The sequence below is a fragment of the Diadema antillarum genome, unplaced genomic scaffold, assembly GCF_040938485.1.
Source record: "Diadema antillarum isolate AM-2024a unplaced genomic scaffold, OU_Dant_1.0 scf00000055, whole genome shotgun sequence".
NCBI lineage: Eukaryota > Metazoa > Echinodermata > Echinoidea > Diadematoida > Diadematidae > Diadema > Diadema antillarum.
In genome coordinates this window covers 1734554-1754290 of record NW_027270944.1, presented here as the reverse complement: position 1 = coordinate 1754290, position 19737 = coordinate 1734554, and the positions used below count along the sequence as shown (strand labels likewise).

Genomic DNA, 19737 nt, shown 5'->3' with positions numbered 1-19737 from the left:
AGGGTGTTTCAGGAATAAAAGCGGTGCACTATGATCAAAATAATTTAACGCTTTTGATCTCAAAATACTTCCAAACAACTCATTATCTTTGCAAATTGCACCAGCCAGACAAGTTTCCTGTGAACCTTTCGATACATTGCAAGTAAATTCCAAATGGTGGAAGATGAATTCTAAGCCTTTCTGAGCACTTTGTTATCCAGGGTGTTCAGAGCAAGAAATTTATACTATAAGGGTATAGCTATACCAAAACAGTATAGCTATACGATGAATCTCTACGTCTGAACTCTGACTAACGAAACAACGTATAATGAAACGACGTATAAATAAACGACGTATCACAAAACGACGGTCAGAGCATCGTTTCGCACTAGAACTCAATAAAAAATGAGCATTCCCTCGTGTCCACTGTGCGTCTGAACATATGGCGACCATAGAATGGTATAACTGGGCGGGGCTTAACATGAGCTTGCGCGAAAGGTGACCCTATTCCTCTCGCTAGAGTTCACGTCATGACCATAACAACATGCGCAGTGAGAAACTGCACATCTATACGACATATTCCAAAATAGTTCAGATTAGCATCTGAACCACGTCTGAACAGTCTGTTGGCTATACGATGATTCTTTATATGTCGTTTCTTTATCGAGTCTTGGTATAAACTGGCTTGCGTCTGAACAGGGGGTTAGTGTTAACATATACTGGTATACAAGCTACAGAGACTGCAAAAGAAATTTGATCTGGATATTCACCTTCATTGATGACAAATGAGCAGACATCTGGCCCAAGGGTGTCATAGAGAGGGACATTAGTGATGGTGTAGGTGACACACGCCACATCAGTCAAACCCCACTGAAACAGAAAACAGTTCTCGTTGGTTCACTTTCACTGATATTAGTAAGTACCAAAAACCGCCAGGCAAGATTACATGCTACCTCCAACAGTGATAAATTCACACATTCTTCTTGTATCATGCACCCATATTTACTACATGTGGATACTCTGTTATTCTCATTATCAATTTGTAGGCTTTGCATGACTTGTTGTTGGTGGGTTTAATTTCTCTTTGTATGGTGATTATGTACTCCCAACAGTATGCTCTGGGGCTCTGTGACTTTCAGTTGAAATGTTAAACATAAAAAGAGATGTCAGGTAACACTTTCAACTATGGTACAATCATGATGGATATCACCTGCGCTTGATTTGTATGATAAAAAATCTCAGCTATAAAAATCTCCATTCTCTCTTGAAAATATTTCATCTACACTAGTGCCTCTATGATGTAAAAATTACATTAGTACCACAATCCTTCCCAGTGAGCTTTAGGAACTGTGGGCATCCAAGCTCATCCTTTGTTCCTCCCCCTAAGAAACAAACAAACAAACCATACAAACAAGCACATAAATCTCAAACTACTTGTCATTACCTCAAGTCTGTTCTGTGCATAGATGCCAAGCAGTGAATCTGATTTGGGTTTCAGTCCCAGGTGTATGAGCCCTGATCCTATTTCCTTTGCAGCAACTTCAACCTGCAGAGTTGGAAGAGGATATGCAGAATCATGGAATGAAACATTACTGTCAAATTTGTATTCATTCATATCAACATTTAATGACTTATGAAATATATCTGATAATAAACGGATTACCTGAGGTGACTAAGGAATATTTTACAGGGTCTAGAATTAGCCATCGTAGCTTATTGGTTTAAGACCTCGCAGATGATAAGACTGCGAGTTTTTATGCATGCACAAGGTTCGAGACCCAACCTGCAGTAGTGCCCTTGGCAAGACTCTTCAAGATCTTTCGGAGGAGACTTCAAGCTGTCAGTCCCACGTGTGGGAGAGTCTCACCTTATGCATGTAAAAGAACCCGCTTCACTTCTCTCGAACAGAGTAAGGAGATCGTCAAGAGGGAGTGATCAACACACAAAACATGTTGATACACTTGGGTAGTGAGGCTGACAGGTCACAATAAGATGACTTTTTGTTGCCATATGTGGCAGATTAGGAGATTGCCAAAGACCTCATAATTGATAATAATTAACTCGCTCTGTGCATCATAACTAAAGATAATGATACACTCATAACTGCATCATAGCAGCCATGAGAGAAACAGAGATGGACTTTATAGACAAATGATCACTATAGACAAACTGGTAGCCAATTTGAACCATACAACTTTGTAAAGCTTTTTCACGGACACATCTCCCATGGACACACACAAATGAATGTGAATAGCCATGCTAGATGTTACTCATTGTCATACAATAATTGTGCAGATCTCAGAAACAAATGAATGCATCAAAAGCAATATCTTGTGTATATATATATATATATATATATATATACAGTCAAACTCGGATACCTCAAATTCGTCGGGACTGAAGAAAATGGTTCGACGTACGCGAATTTCGAGGTACGCGTACGTCGAATTTTCTTCGACTTATCCGATGTTTATCGATGTTCGACGTTTATCGATGTTCAACATGGTGTCTGTTATAGTGCCTACTGATTGTTTGCATGCTTGTCAATTTGAATTGAATCAACTTTTATATGAATGAATTGAGTGAAAATCGGAAATGAAATCAAAATTTCAGAAATAAAGATTTTGATGGCCCGATCACGCCACCAAAAAAAAAAAAAAATCGGATGTTTGCCTTTACTTTTGAAAATGAACAGCGGTAACAATCGGCTACGTAAGATGCTAAAATAAATGTCAGGGGTTTGCGTTTAATTGTGGAAATGAATGACGGTAATATTCGACTCTGTATGATACTAAAATAAATGTCGGATGTTTGCTCATACTTTTGGAAATGAATAACGATAAGACTCAGCTCCGTATGGTGCTAAAACTAATGTTAGATATTTAATTTTGCGTTCGGAAATGAATAAGGATAACATTCGGCTCCGGAAGACGCTGAAATAAATCTCGAATTTTTGCTATGACGTTCGGAAATGAAAAACAATAACATTCAACTCCGTACGATGGTTAAATAAATGTCGGATGTTTCCTTATACTTTCGAAAGTAAATAGCAATAGCATTCGGCTCCGGAAGATGCTAAAATAGATGTCAGATGATCGTTTTTATGTTCGGAAGAAAATAGCAGTAATATTCTGCTCCATCATGTCCATATGATGCTAAAATAACTGTCTGATGTTTGCTTTTAAATTTCGAAATGAATAACAGTAACATTCAGCTGCGTTTAATGGTAAAATTAATGTTTGATGTTTGCTTTGACGTTCGGAAAAGAGTAACAATAATATTCAACTCCTGACAATGATGAAATAAATGCTGGATGTTTGCTTTTACGTTCGAAAGTAAATTGGAATAACATTTAGCTCCGGAAGATGCTAAAATAAATGTCGAATGTTTGCTTTGATGTTCTGAAGTGAATAACAATAATATTCAACTCCGTACGCTGATAAAATAAATGCCGGATGTGTGCTTTTACGTTCGAAAGTAAATGTCAATAGCATTCAGCTCCGGAAGATGCTAAAATACATGTCGAATGATTGCTTTTACGTTTGGCATGTTTGGAAGTGAACAGCAGTAACATTCTGCCCCATACGATGATAAAAAATATTGGATATTTGCTACGGTACATTTCGGAATAAATATCAGTAACATTCAGCTATACGTTTCATGGTCCAAAATGTCTGATGTCTGCCTTGACGTTCAAAAATGAAAAACAGTAACATTCGGCTCCGTGCGATGATAAAATAATTGTCAGATGATTTATTTCACTTTCGGAAGTGGACAGCAGTAACATTCGGCTCCGTTCAATAATGAAATAAATGTCGGATGTTTGAAATGAATAACGGTAATATTCTGCTCCGTACGATGCAAAAATAAATAACAGATTGTTGCTTTAACATTTGGAAATGATTAATGGTATTAATCCGCTCAGTTAGATGCTAAAACAAATAGCGGATGTTTGCTTTCACGTTTGGAGATGGATTAGGATAGTATTCAGCTCCGTAAGATTCTAAAATGAATGTCGGTTGTTTGCTTTTACATTTAAAAATGAATAACGGTAACTTTCGGCTTTTTACAATGCTAAAACGAATGTCGGATGCTAACAAATGTCGGCAAATGCTCCCATTTTCTCATTTCAAACGTAAGTTTTGACCTCCTCAATATAATGGGCATCAACTTTTTAAATAATCTCTACGCCCATTTGTCAAATCTTTAAACACAGAGTAAGATGATTGAATTTTCTATTCATTTGTTTTAGACATGGGCATCTGTATCACTTCAATAATGCTTAATATTAATTTGTCTATGTTTAGTAGGACCGATTTAGTTTTTCTAATGTTTTTCCTGATTTTTTTTTTTTTGTTACCAGATTTTACTTTCGACCACCAGAAAATAAAAATCAATGATATTGGTGGCCCGATAAAACTTAGTGCGGAGCCCTGTGTATTCTATTCTTCATTGTGATCGGCCTATACTTCCAGATTTTCATAATCGCATTGCTGGAAAAAAAAAAGTTTCAGTGCTTGCGTTCTCGGGGAAGTAAACTTCGTGAAAGGCAAAAAAAAAATGGTTTAAAAAAAGGCACTACGAGGGAGATTGATGTTTTGACAGTGGAGCGTGATTAATGGCAAAGATATAACTGTCAACGTAAGCAGGTGCGCCCCGACGGTTGAGAAATCTACGCGCACGGTATGACTGTCTCGATCAAAAATCAAAACACAGTGGTTAAAGAAAAGCAAATGATGGGGCAGCGCGTAGTGCTATCGTAAAGCACTCCATTGGCACGGGTGCTATGTGCATACCATGTACGTGTGTTGGTAGGTGTTGGGGATTTTCCTTGTCAGCTGTGTATCGGGTATTTCTTCTTGGGCGCGCGATTGTTCTGGGTCTCAGAATATTTACAATCGAGTGTGAAAACATTTGTGACATGTCTTCGCTGTCCACGCGCGCTTAATCGGAGATGCTGAGTGATGTTTGCAATTTCGATTCGAGCAACATGCTGGGAAAAACAATAAGTTGATAAAGATCGGGACATTAGATTTCCCTTCGAGGTAACCGAACTTCGAGTTATATTTTTCGAGCTACGCGAATTTTAATACACGGAAACTCCATCGGAACAATCGGGACTTTCATTTTGCCCCCGAGGTAAGTGATATTCGGCTTATCCGACGTCGAGGTATCCGAGTTTGACTGTATATATATATGTATATATATATATATATATATATATATATCTTATAACAATGACCTAGTGTATTGTTCTTGACCTCTTTTGCATTATGTTAAATATTTGATGTGCTTAATAGGCTGTTTAATGGTGCATTGCAGAAATTCTAGCAAAAAGCAGTGTACACCAACAGATGGTTAGTCAGTGACTCCTCTTCACAGTGAAATACAGTATGACCTACTACAAAGGAAGGCTGTGCATGAAGCATGTGGCTGCTGCAGGCAGGTGGCCACTACAACAGGCTTGACTGCATACTCTTTGCATACATACATGTACTTCTATATAACTTGCATATATACGAACTGAACAAAATGCTCCAAATTAACATGGCATTGATAGATCATTTCCTCAATACAAGGATGTCCTCTTTGGAACAATCCAAACCAGTGACCTTGTGAACACTGTCTTTGACAATCAATCATGCAGCGGCAGGGTTAGCTGCAATTGCCATGTTATAAAGCACTGGATCTCACTGGGGAGAATTGCATCACTGCTCTGATTGAAATCAGTGAAATTAAAGCAACATATCAGCATTTGAAAAAAGATGAAAAAAAAAAGAAGAGGTTATTTTAATTTACCCCTAAGAATTATACTTGGAGATTCACAGAGATCTTGAATCTGTTATCTCAGTCTGTATTTACCAATATACAGGTAGCAGAAAATAGTTTTAATTGCATGGCAGGATATAATTTCCATTGTCCTAGAAGACGGGTAAGAATGTAGCCACCCAAGAGGAGAGCATTAGAGAGCCTGGAGAATCTAGAGTCTTTGGAAGCAATACACACAAAACCTATAAAAATACACAAAATATCAATAACACCAACATTTCACCCACTGACAAATCTTTGCAGAATATCACATTCTCCACAATCTCTACATTGTGTCCCGTTTATTTTTACTTATTTATTTATTCATTATTATCATTATTATTGGAAGGGAGGTCTGTCATTGACATATAGAACTTGTGAAATATGAAAAGGTAAGACCACACACTATGCAGAATGAGAATGAATGGTATGGTACTAGACAGTAAAATGTGTAGGATTTTCTTATTTTACATTCATAGAATATGGCACACAATACAGAAGATAAAATCATACTTTGGTCCAACAGTCAATTAAGTTCGAATGACATTTGTAAAGGAGTGTTGGTTCTCTTGCTAATCAAAATAACAGGAAAAAATGTGGAGATTCACTGTGAGCAATTATTACCTGATGTACCTTTCATCGAAAAAACTATCTGATTTTCATGACAACTTGCAACTCTATAATACTAATGAATGTGAGTCTGCAGTCAGTGTGAATAGTGGCTTCCTTTTTCTGGAGTGCACACTGTTGCAGGATCACTGAACTGACAAAATGGTGAATGTCTCATTCTGTAATATCACAGAGAGAGAAGAGGCATTTCCTATCTAGTGCAGAGAGGAATTTCCTGTTTTTATCTCACAATGTGAAATAGCGTAAAGTTTTTACTGATGTCCAGTCATAGAGAGATACACCATGTGATATTTAATTTCACTGTGTGATTATCTGAACAAGGTTATACCTTTACGTATCTGTGTAGGTATGACACATTCTCAGCTAAGTAAAACACAGTCAAACACAATGTATTCATAGCATGAAAATTTTGTGAGTTGGAGTTAATGGCCCTTCTCGCTGCATGAAATTAACATGAATTGCCACTCGCATTTAATGCATATAGTGTAAGCTAGAACTTTCATGTGCATTTTTAATTTCGCGAATCTTGGTGAATTTTTGAGAAGTCCTAATTCGCGTGAATTTAGACTCACTAAATATATGGCATATATATATATATACAGTATCATAAATCCATCAAATTCTGAAAAGAAGGTATACTCCCATCATCAAGACTGGCTGTTGGCACAAAGGAGGAAATCAACTATGATAGAATATTGAGATACGTTATCAAAATCATACATGGACTGTACAGTATTAACAGAGAACTTGTCTAATGTCAAGATGAATTTGAGTTCTGAGGGGAGGAGGTGAACAGACCTACTATCTGATACATTAGTGAACTATTAATTGATAAGATATTTAATGTTTATGAGAGGTCCCAAAGATTCAAAGTACATTTCTATTTTTGATTACACACACACACAATATATATATATATATATATATATATATCATAAATAGCTCTCTATATAGAAATATATTGAATGAAGCAAATAGTAAACTTCTCATGTCTGGGTCAGTGGTGGTCAGGGGTAGCCTGTATTTGATGCTGTGATAGCATTAAATTATTCCCCGACACTGAAATTTCATATATTCTAACCGTTTCTTGAAATGGAATTATATCCTTGACCAAGTCCACACAGAATATCTGCTCATAAAAATTATAAATGACCTCACATATATCTACAAGTAAAAGCTCTTTCCAGTAATATCTCAATGCTGTTTTGGTGTGGAAATCAAAAACATGTGATGTGATGCGATATGAGTGATATTGAAGCTGCAAGACCATGAAAGCTATCTTGAGCTCCACATAAAAACCATTTTGATAATGACTCCCACATATCTATTTCATCGTTTTCTGAAAAAGATTTCAGTTTCATAATGAAATTACCTTATTTTTATTCTTTCTTTCAGTGCAGCTTCTTAAACCTTTTAATCATCACCCTGTCTCATCCCAGATCCTGCCTGATAGTCATCTCTGCCTTGTATGTATGGTTCAGAGAATCTCTACCTTGCTATATCTCTCTCTGTATAAAAGGATGGTCTTCATGCACACACACACAAACAAACAAACACAATCACACAGGCAAATGCAGTCACAGATACAGTACGACAGACAGACAGACAGACAGACAGACAGACAGACAGACAGACACGTTCACACAGTTTCTGCACAATAGCCCAAATTGAGTGCTCTTCCATTCTTGCGCAGGTGATGGCCGCTAATCTATTTAGAAATCACACGGGCGTGACTCACCTGATTGAAGCTGAGGTACTCCACTGTACCACTCTGCATACATGATCCTAGGCAGTCTGCATTACCTGTAATAAAACATTGATTAAATTATCAATTTCACAAGACCTCCCACTTGCATTCAACAGTGCACAACATATTGTGTGTGTATATATATATATAAATAAAATATACACTGTAGGTGAGAGAGGGGGTCGTCATGACATCCATATTCCCACGACTTTATTCAAATTGGGTATGATTGAGACTAGTTGAGAGCACACACGCAACTTACTTTGCACTTTAAACATTATTGAGCAAATTGCAATATTTTTTGTTTCACTCCTACAGTCTGACTTCAGAATCCGGCTCTTCATTATATACATAATACTAAAATTTCACAGCTCAGAATATGTCAACAGTATTTGGAATACACCTAAATTGTGCCAACTATAATAATGCCACAAAGCTAAGATAAAACATACCAACTGCATTAAACTTTTTTTGAAATATCCCACACAGACAGTGCATACTGTATATTCTTGTGAAAAAAAAAAATTGAGTATTGTTCCTAAAGATATATTAATGTCACAAAGCTGTGATAAAACACATACTATCTGCACTAAACTTACCATCAAAGGACTTGCCCTTAATGAAGGCTTCATACACAGTTGTTCTGTCTTCTGAAATACATCTGATGAATTTTCTATCTGGTGTAAAAGCAGATACATGTATCCTTTCCTCCCCCTATATATAAAAGAATCATGCAGAGGATATTACTACACATTAAAATGAGAAAAATGCAAGATAAAAAGACAAACAGAAAAGCAGACAAACAGATAGAGATAAATAGATAGAGATAGATAGATAGATAGATAGATAGATAGATAGATAGATAGATAGATAGATAGATAGAGATAGAGATAGATAGAGATAGATAGATAGATAGATAGATAAATAAATATATATATAGATAGATAGATAAATAAATAGATAAATAGATAGATAGATAGATAAAAAGATAGATAGATAGATAAATAGATAGATAGACAGACAGATAGATAGATAGAGATTGATAGATGGATAGATAGATTGATAGATAGATAGATAGATAGATAGATAGACAGACAGATAGATAGATAGATAGATAGATAGATAGAAATAGATAGATAGATAGATAGATGAATAGATAGATAGATTGATAGATAGGTAGATAGATAGATAAACAGATAGATAGATAGATAGATAGATAGATAGATAGATAGATAGAGATATGTAGATAGATAGATAGAGATATAGATAGGTAGATAGATAGATAAATAGATAGACAGACAGATAGATAGATAGATAGATAGATAGATAGATAGATAGATAAACAAATAGAATAGATACTGATTTGGTTACATGGCCAGCCAAACATTTACTTGCCTCATCTACAAAGCATCTACGAATCATCAAAACCAATGTGTTTATACAAAATTTTGCAGTATGATGTGGTATATGGTACTCTGGTTTATTGACTAAAAATTTGCCATTATGCTGAATTCAATGCTGCACACTGACACTGGTGTGACGGTCCCAAACCAGTAAAAACTAACTGTCAGACCAGTAACTTCTTTAGGAATGGACCAGTAAAAACACAGAAAAACCGGGTACCTACTGGGGAAACAGACAGGTTGGACCAGTAGAAAAATGTCTTAGTGTGCAGCCCTGCTGAATTATCAATTTTCCTTTAGTACACTGGGTTGCCCCCTCCCCCCCCAAAAAAAAAAAAATAGATAAATAACAATATATAAAAACAATGAATAGATATATAAATTAAAAAAAAAAAATAAAAGTAATTTGTAATGCTATATGCAAGAAGATTTGGTTGAAAATGTTAAATCTTAAATGAATGCAAACATGTCACATTTTCTCATCTGATTATGGTACCATACCATGTCATATGCCAATGCCCTGCCACCAAAGTAGCATTAAACATGTGTAGGGCAATACATGTATACTGTAAAACGAGAAATGTTGGCGTGCATTTTAATTTCGCGAATTTCGCGAGCGCCAAAATTCGCGAAATTAAAATGCACGCGAAATTTCTTATCTACACTATATGCATTGAACGCCAGAGGCAATTCGCGAAAATTTCTTGCCACGAAAAAGGCCGTGCTGCGAATATATCATGTTTTACAGTATATATATATGTGCAGCTCATCAGCACTGGTAACGCCACAGCACCGGACATTATTAGTCCACATACGAAAACAAGTAATCATGGGCATAGTTTGAAAATCAAAACGGTCTCTATCTGAAGTACTGTCCAAAATCATAATAACATCAATCAGGAAAATACATACCAAATCTGTTACATTTGCAGTCCCTTCATTATGTAAAATGTCCTATAACAAGGATGAATTAGCATTGGGATAATATGCAATTATGCTAAAATTTGGCAGCTGTGACTGCAATGTGTATTAAACTGTACACAAGGTGACACTACACAGCACTGTAAGTCGAGGTATTTATGACAGTATCGTGAGCATTGTATGACATAGGTAGATACATAAATTGTATCTACCTATGTCATGTGAGTATTTCCACAAATAAAAAGTGTCCATCAGTGCAGAACTGAGCAAGGCGATCAGGACATACATGCGTTGACATGTGTACACTTGTGTCCATGATTTGTTGATTTAGGACTTTCCAGTTGGCACATACATTTTAATTATGGTGAGATTACAGCACAACCAGTCTATTCATGATGGCTGAGATTTTACAGCCCACCCATAACTTGATGGGTTTTGCATCATACAACAATAGGAAGACAATGGAAAATGCCTGTTACACATAAAAGGTTTGGTTGGGCTCCAGTACGTCACATAATAGATAGAAGTAGGTGTAGTTTATGAATGTTAAATCGATGCTACAAAGCAATGAATCAATATAAAGAATAAATCAAATCAAATCAAACCAAATGACTAAACAGACCAAAAGAGATAAACTCAAGTCTTACCGGCAGTACAATGGACTGCTTCTTGAGATCAACTGGTGATGCCATGTCGTCTCCTTGGAGTCTTCGGCGCAAGAGCTCTAGGGATACTGCTACCAGGACGGCACCCAGCGTACCATACACTGCTGGTTCCCGTAGCACCTCTAGCACTGTGCTATCCCAAGGCATGATGGACGACACAGGTCACTCCAGGAGACGAGATAACCCAAAAAATATCTTTAAAAAAGACAGTGAGACAGAGAGAAAAAACAACAACAACAGATTAGGGGACTATGAAACGCACACTTGTACAAAGATATGTATGCAAATTAAGTGCTAATATTGATTATTTGCATTGAGTGAGATACCATATCTACAACAGAATCATTACTCCGCACTCCGTATTGTCGAGACATACATGTAAATTACAGTAGATTATGGTGCCAAGCATGAACTTTAAGTCTTTTCAAATTGAAGAATCTAAATACCTCTGATCATACATGATCAGACACAATTAACCCTTTTAATACTGTGTCCACTGAGTTTCTCAGCCAGTGTAAAGGTTTTAATCTCCCAGTGCCCGATAATTTAAGGGCTTTAAGAAGGATAATTAACAGCAGTTAACTTTAACAGGAAAAGTCAAAACAGTTGACAGAAATAATCAATGTAACCAAGTCATGTATTACTGTATACGCTAAATATTTCGCGAGGTTTTTATTTTCGCAAATTTCACGAGTCAGGTGCTATTTGCGAAATTAAAGACACGCGAAAATATTGACTCTGAGTGATCTGTGTACAGTAAATCTACCAAGATCAATCTTATAGGCATGGACTACGACCTAATGCAGGGACTGTGGAACATTTTTTTTTTTTTTTTTGGGGGGGGGGGAGGGGGTGTAGAATGAAGGGCCAATGTTACCTCCCCCCACCCTGATAATTTTTTCCCCCTAATTTTTATGCTTTCTTACCTAAAAACAAAGCCACTTCCTCCAACCATGGCATGCTCATTACTTGCACTCCACTTTACTGCTGATAAACATGGCCACAGCACTTTAAGGATTTATTGCACTTCTTCATCAATGCATCTAAGTATGTGTAGCCCCATTCTTGTCCTATCCTACCTGTGAAACTGGCATCAAGGAAACTGGTTGATCCTCTTACATGTACCTGCAAATTCTTAACCCTGTTCTCCAAAAGTTATCATACTACAAATATGCACAGGCAGGAACTGAACTAGTTTAGAAGCAAAGTGCGTTACTTTCTGCAATACAGTAGAAGGTATGTCTAGATTGATATCAAAGAAGACAAATTCACTAATATGCTTGGGTAAAATAGTGAAAAATGTTTTTTTTTTCCATTGAATAACAAATCAGTGGTAATGCCTTATCTAAAGCATGAAGTTTCCTCAATGTGTAATCATGTGGATTCAAGCGAGTACAGAAGGAATGAAGAAAGATTCATTGAAACTTTGAGGAAAATTAGGCAATCCGTTCAAAAGTTTACATGTATGAGCTTATACATTCTATTGCAAAGTTACAAGTTTTGGTTAATTCTACGGGCAACCCTTCCAAGATCGGCATTCTACAATAATATGTGCTGTCACTATAGTAGAATGAAATAAAAGAAACTGCAGACTTTGCATAGGAGACAAAGATTTTATGAAAGATTTTTTTTTTAATTAAAAAAAAATCTTTCATAAAATCTTTGTCTCCTATCTCAAAATTGCAGGAGGCAGGGCGAGTATTATTCACTCCGTATCTCAGTGAGAAATCAAGGATATTTTATTTTCATTAAGAGAAATGAAGATCAGTAAAACACATCATGGCAATTAAAAACACTCTTAGCATGGAATACTATCACACTAAAAATCAATTCTCTCTGAGAGAAAAAGCATATTTAAGAACCTGTCTATAGTGGCCACCTGTCTGTAACTGCAACCTTTTTCGTCTCCCTTGGGTGGCTGCTATAGACAGGTTTGACTGTTAAGCTTAGAACTCTACAATGCTGCCACAATCCCATGTCATTATGATCTGTTGAGAACTTGATGTCCTCTGTCTGAGAGCTAGTGACAGATCCTTAAAGGGGAAGGCTAGTAACTGATCAGTGGGAATCAGTGGAAATGCTGGGAGATGATTGTTCCAATCCTTATGGGATTCATTCAAGAGTTCATTGTATATCTATTATTGTGTGAAAATGATTTGCTTCAGAATGGTCTTATATTCAAGTAATGTGCAGTTTAATGCTTCCAGGTTAGCGTCCCTGGTCAGTGACGGAGCATTAATCTGCACATTACTTGAATATGAGACCGTTCTGAAGCAAATCATTTTCACACAACAATAGATATACAATGAACTCTTGAATGAATCCCATAAGGATTGGAACAATCATCTCCCAACATTTCCACTGATTCCCACTGATCAGTTACTAGCCTTCCCCTTTAAAGGACAAGTTCACCTTCATAGACATGTGGGTTGAGTGAATGCAGCAATATTAGTAGAACACATCAGTGAGAGTTTGAGGAAAATCGGACAATCTGTTCAAAAGTTATGAATTTTTAAAGTTTCTGCTCAGTTACGGCTGGATGAAAAGACTACGTAAGCTTGTGATGTCACATGAGTACAACGATATAAAGAAAGAATAAAGAAAATTCAACATATTTCCATTTTTCTCGCATAACAAAAGAACACTTGACTTCTCTCTTTCAGAAGGCAGGGGGAATAATATTACCCTTATCATACGTCAGTAGCAAATGGAAGAAATGTGCACTTTATTAAAAAACTGAAGTTTTGTGAAATTCTCTTTTTATTTTCCTTATATAGTTGTATGCATGTGACATCACACACTGTAGTAGTCTTCTCTTCCAACAGTGACTGCGCAGATACTTAAAATATTCATAACTTTTGAACGGATTGTCTGATTTTCCTCAAACTTTCACTGATGTGTTCTACTAATATTGCTGCATTCTCTCAATCCTAATGTATAAATGAAGGTGGACTTGTCCTTTAACAAAAGCTTTCATTGATAGGCTGGCTATGATACAGTCAGATGGTACCTAGTATGCATCCAGATCTATCACAAACCAACTCACAATGACCACTACTTCAATGCTGAATCAAATCATCCACTTCAAAGCAACAAGTTAGGAGTTGTCCAAACTCTGTTCCATAGGTATAACTGAGTCCGAAGTAGATGAAGAAAAACTTCCCACATCAAAAAGACTCTCTAAAACTGTGACAATCCTACAGTCAGCAGGCATTACATACAGATTTGTAAGATCAGCAAGGGTAAGAAGAAGGAAAAGTCAAATGGGAATAAAGAAGGTAATTCTACACCATCAAAAGGGCAGATTAATTATATCCCCTTTGTATATTAAATGAGCTTGTGATGCCCTGTGGAGGAATTTCAACAAATTTGCCATTAGGCTTTATAGTTTGAAGACAACTAGTACACTGCAACTGATCGACACATTGCCCTACATAGACGTAAATAAGCACTGAATTGATCAGTGTTTTAGTGGTAGCCACGATAAAGAATCATCCATGGGCGTACATACTCGAGCAGGATTTGAACCTACGATCTCCTGATCTCCGGACAGGAGACATCTCCACTAAACCACCGAGCTTCCCCCTGGCAACAAGTGTGTTGGTTCTAATCCTTATAGCATGCAGCCGGTACTGATGTCTCAAATTCATGAAATTCTTCTGTTGAGATGTTTCCATGATAAATTCATTCATAAGATACAATCATTTGGAATCAACCAAACATCAAGTATATGAATGAAGTATTATTTAATAAAGATTGGGTTGAAAAATGTATTATTTATGTTAAACAGTTGACAGAAAATGAATCATGGAAAAATCATGAACAAATATGTGAAATAATGAATTTGAATTCTTTATTCATATTGTTTCAATATGAAAGAATTAAAAAAGCATTGCCACAGGTTTGGTTTGATTATTTGTGTAAAAGGCAATGTACCCGAGATGTTTTGCTCAATCAAGAATTGTTTCAGATGAATACTGGGCATTATACAATTAAATTAATATCTTTAAAAACAAAATAGTTTTATTCGTTACTGCTTGATGAAAAGAAATGAGTTACATTGTAAGCATGATATATTCTTGGACAAAAATATTACATATACACTGTCCCTCCAGAATTTGATTGGAAGGTGTTGTTTGATTTCAGGTTTGGAAAATTATTTAATAAAAAGATAAAGCAATAAGTTATTACATAGAATCTTACCTTTTAAAGAAAATTTAGTGAAATGGAAAATTACGTCTGACATGATTTGTAAGAAATGTAGCGCAGCTGAATCAATCAATTTGGCATGTTATGTTATATTGCTCAGATACAAAGTTATATTGGGAAAAAATAACAAATTTTATATGCACTTACAGTGTATTTTCATATTGATATTACTGTGGATGAGCAAATGGTATTAACAAGATTAAATTAAGAGATAAATCTTTGGTGCTGTTGAATTTGATGTTAGTTTATGCCAAATATATGATTTTTTGTTTCTATTTATAGCAATTATACAACAAAAGCAACGAATGTAGTATGCATTATTGACAGATTTTAGACAAGAGCTCATTATAAATTTGAAATTTTTGGTTAAAAAAGTTATTTGATTTCACAAAAAGACAACTATGAATTAGAACAGAAGTTGAATCAAAAGGAATTATATTTGATTAACTGTGTATGCAGAAATTAATATGTTGAGGTGATATAAAGTGATGTCACACTCATGAAGTATTTAGAAAATATTTGAAGTATATTTTCACTAACAGAGGAATTGAAATTCATGTGATGATATCATTTTGATATATAATTGTTCGTACCCTTATTTTCTATGTTCTTACATGTTTCTTTCTGTATGTTTTTGTGAATTTTTTAGATAGAAATGAAATAAATTCCCTTGAAGGAGGATAAAGAAAAAAGCAAACAAACAAACAAACATTTTTCTACCACAATCAGGCACTTACTACCTCCGCAGAGATTTTGGCAAATTTCCCTGTAGTGCCTTTTGGTAGCAACCACTCAACCCAGGCTCGGGTCAGAGCAGTAAAGTGTGCACTTGCTTGTACAGCATGGCTGATCATGCCAAACAATGCCATTCCGCAAATGGAGAAAAGCGGGACAAATCGGCATACGAGTACAGGCCTCGAAATAGGATTTTGGAGGGGCAAGGCCATTTAGAAAAGGGCACTTTTTCCAAGAGGCCAGGGCACTTAAGTCAGTCAGAGGGGCACCAAGGCCACATTGGAAAGGGCATGTTTGGTGTTTATGAAAAAAGAAAGAAGAAAAACAAACCGAGAAAAACAAACAAACACACACACACACACACACACACACAAAGTGCAACACACAACAAAAACCTCTTCCCTACAGCTGTAACACATTCCCGATCTCCGCGTTTCTATCAGGTGAAACAACATTTTTAAAAACAGGAATAAAACAACAGTAGGTATTGATTGAAACTCGACACCCTTTCAGGCCAGCCAGGTTGCCATGAAACTTCAAAGCACATTCCGACAGCTGGCTGGCAAAACCGCAAGGCAAAGGAATTTGCGTGCGCGTGTAGATTGCTATGATTTATGTCTGTGACAGACAGTTCATGACCTCCAAGAATGCGCCAGTACGCGCGGTTTCTTCTGTTGATTGGTTTCTCTCTCTCTCCACCCCTCCCCCATTCCCCAGTCTGGCACACCTTGGCATCGTGGGATTTTTCTTTTTTCTTGGTGAACTTGGTGTTCACTTACTCTATCTGAATATGCGCTGCCTAGCTAGTACATACTCGCGGCCGCTGCGCTGCGGAGGCAGTCGGGACGGTAAAAGCCGGTCGGGCGTACATGTACGTACACGTCGTCTCGTACCTCGGAAAGATACTTTGAGTTTGAATCAGATATATCGGGACGCGAGTGAACTGAAGGTATGATATTTGAGATCAGGAAAGTTGTTCAAGCTTATTAAAGAGACTTTGAGAAAGGGCATATCATACGTCATAAATGGTAACTTTCATTCTAAAAGGGCACCACGGCCCCAAGAAAAAGGGCACATTTTTTTTTGGCCGTAACTTTGATCAAAAAACAAAAGGCATTGCGGCCAACGAGAGGGGCACCGACGGCCATGGCCGTCGGTGGCCGTCGGTTAATTCGAGGCCTGCGAGTATGCCGAAGTCCGGATAAGAGAGGGCAAGATACTAGAATGTTCGAATGTCTAAGTGTAGTAATCGAGGTTGGACTGTAGTGTCGATCTAGTGCATACCAAATTGTAGACCTGGATTGGCTACTAGTGTCGGTACACGGTATAGTAGTGAGCGGTAGCATCAGGTAGGTGCACTAGGTGGGAGGTAGCATCGAGTCGACGTCGTGTTGTCACCGACATCGTCTGTCATAGTGTCATTGACCGAACGAAAGATCGGTAGTCTGTATCTGGTCGTCGGGAATATGTTCCGCGGAGACTGCGTCTGGCTTCATGGATCCCCTCCGGGGGAGAGCAATAACGTCAAAAAATAAAATAAAATAAAAGACTCCACCGGACAGACGGATCTTCTGTCTACGTCTGTCACGGCGGCGTCAGAATGATTGTTTCCTTCAAATTTCTCTATAGGTGGGACTAAGCCATTTACTTATACCGTATTATTCTGCAACACAACATACAGTATTTATCCACTACATTTCTAAACATATTTTCTCTGTCAATGGCATCCACGCAAGTCTAAATATTAGTAATGAAATGACCAACGGAAATATTCGACTCACCTTACGAGATCTTGATTTGCAAGTCCTCTAACAAAAGTTCAGTTTTCCGTCTACAACTAGCTAGTGTAGTGTGTATGGACAGTGCAGTGATGAACGAAGAAGGTCACAGCAGCATAAGCACCGCACAAACACTGCACACACACCACACACAGCATACTATTCAAGTACAAAGCGCTAAGCGAGGGAGCGGGTTGAGGGCGGGCCTATCATGTATAAAAAAAAAACAGACCAAAAAAACAACAACCAAAAAACAAAAACAGAACAACAAAAACAACAACAACAACAGGTCAATCCGAATGCCCCCTACAAGCCACTTATTCTTTCACAAATATGAAAAAGAAGACTGTTTGTAAATAGAACTACATAGACACGCTTGAATTAGCTCGAGCATACGGTTTAGGTTAGGTATCAAGAGAAAATGTACAGAAATGTTATTACATAGATCCAAGATAATAGATACTAGATTACCAGATACTAGGTTATATATAGAAACCACTTGATGAAATGTTAAGAAGTCTATAATTCTAAGAGGAACTTCAAAGTTTGGACTTATTTGATGTAAATCGGTTTTTAAATGGTTGAGAGTTCCCCAAACAAAAGGTGGGTCCCTCCTTTTAGTAAGATTGTGTTTGTTTTGGATATCTCAGCCATTTCAAAACTAATTTTCATTGAATAAACGTTGGAGTCCTTTTACAAGGCTCTTTCATATTTCATAAGAGGTTTCTCATTATTAAAAAAAAAAGAAATCATTAGAAAAATTAGTTTCAAACCTCAAACCTCATCTCAACCGAAAGTGTGTATGGATTCCAAAGGCAATGCGTGACGCAATCTATTCTCAACGTCTTACTAGTACCTATATCTTCTTTTCCGGCGGTCTCAAACTGCATGTATAATCCATACTAGGCTTAATGGTGTTCGTGTTTCTCATTCCGCTTTTTTGTGCACTGTGTGCTCGTAACGGTATAGGCCCTAATACTAAATAGAGTGTTTGTGTTATGCTTAAATTGTATAATTCACATCACTTTGCTTTATATTTTTGCCTGGATGGTGACTATGAAGCTCATTCATCCCTTTATTCAATTAAGTATCCAAAATAAGACAGTTTATGATATGTTGATGTTATGATTTTGTTAATGTATAACATTCCACACAACCACTGTTGCTTTTTTTCAAATTTGATTATTATTTCGTTTACAAACCAGATATTTGTTGATTTTTCGTGTTATCTTAATTTCACAGTCATGAAACTCAACCATTCTCAAACTTTCGGCAGATTTTGTGATTTGAACTTGGAATCCGACTCACTTTTAGTTTTCATACACAGTGACAATATAATTATGATACAATATACTTTATTTGACTCAGTAATTGGCTAATCTTTTGAGATTCTTCTGAGGTGTCAGAAGCCATGTTCGGTATATCAAAGCAAAATATGCCATATCGACAAAGGGTGGTATTCTAAAAATCTTCCTGAGTTTCTTCGAAGTGTCTTCCTAACTTTTTTCCTAAACCTAAAGGAAGAAACTTAGGAAGATTTTCAGAATACCACCCATCTATAGTAATTAATATTTTAAAAGGATGAGAAAATACTCCCTGTGATTTGATCAGGGAATGAAGATGAGGTGAAACCTGAATAAATTTTTCCTTCAGTGGCCTATACTACTGTACTTTCATTGAACTATAGAGGGCCAAGTTAAGACAGTGTTGATGGAAAGAATTGAGGTTGTGCAAAGGAGGAACGATCCCGTGGGACGAATATTGATAGGAAACAAAGTCTTCGTCAAAGAGAGTCATTGCGTGCGATTCGATCTCTACTCTTATGGTCTTCACTACGTACATTGTATTGATAGACATTCGTA

The 19737-nt window shown here is 36.7% G+C and overlaps 1 protein-coding gene across 1 annotated transcript; it reads right to left on the bottom strand.

The window, feature by feature from the left end:
* Positions 1 to 587: 587 nt before the first annotated feature.
* LOC139715784 (long-chain-fatty-acid--CoA ligase 1-like) lies at positions 588 to 11326 on the bottom strand. The gene is made up of 5 exons (XM_071627324.1): positions 11136 to 11326; positions 8764 to 8878; positions 8156 to 8220; positions 1424 to 1525; positions 588 to 849 (listed from the first exon to the last, which is right to left on the bottom strand). Exons 1-5 carry the CDS (start codon positions 11298 to 11300, stop codon positions 640 to 642), a joined length of 657 nt encoding a protein of 218 aa, XP_071483425.1. The 5' UTR covers positions 11301 to 11326; the 3' UTR covers positions 588 to 639.
* Between the last annotated feature and the right edge of the window lie 8411 nt (positions 11327 to 19737).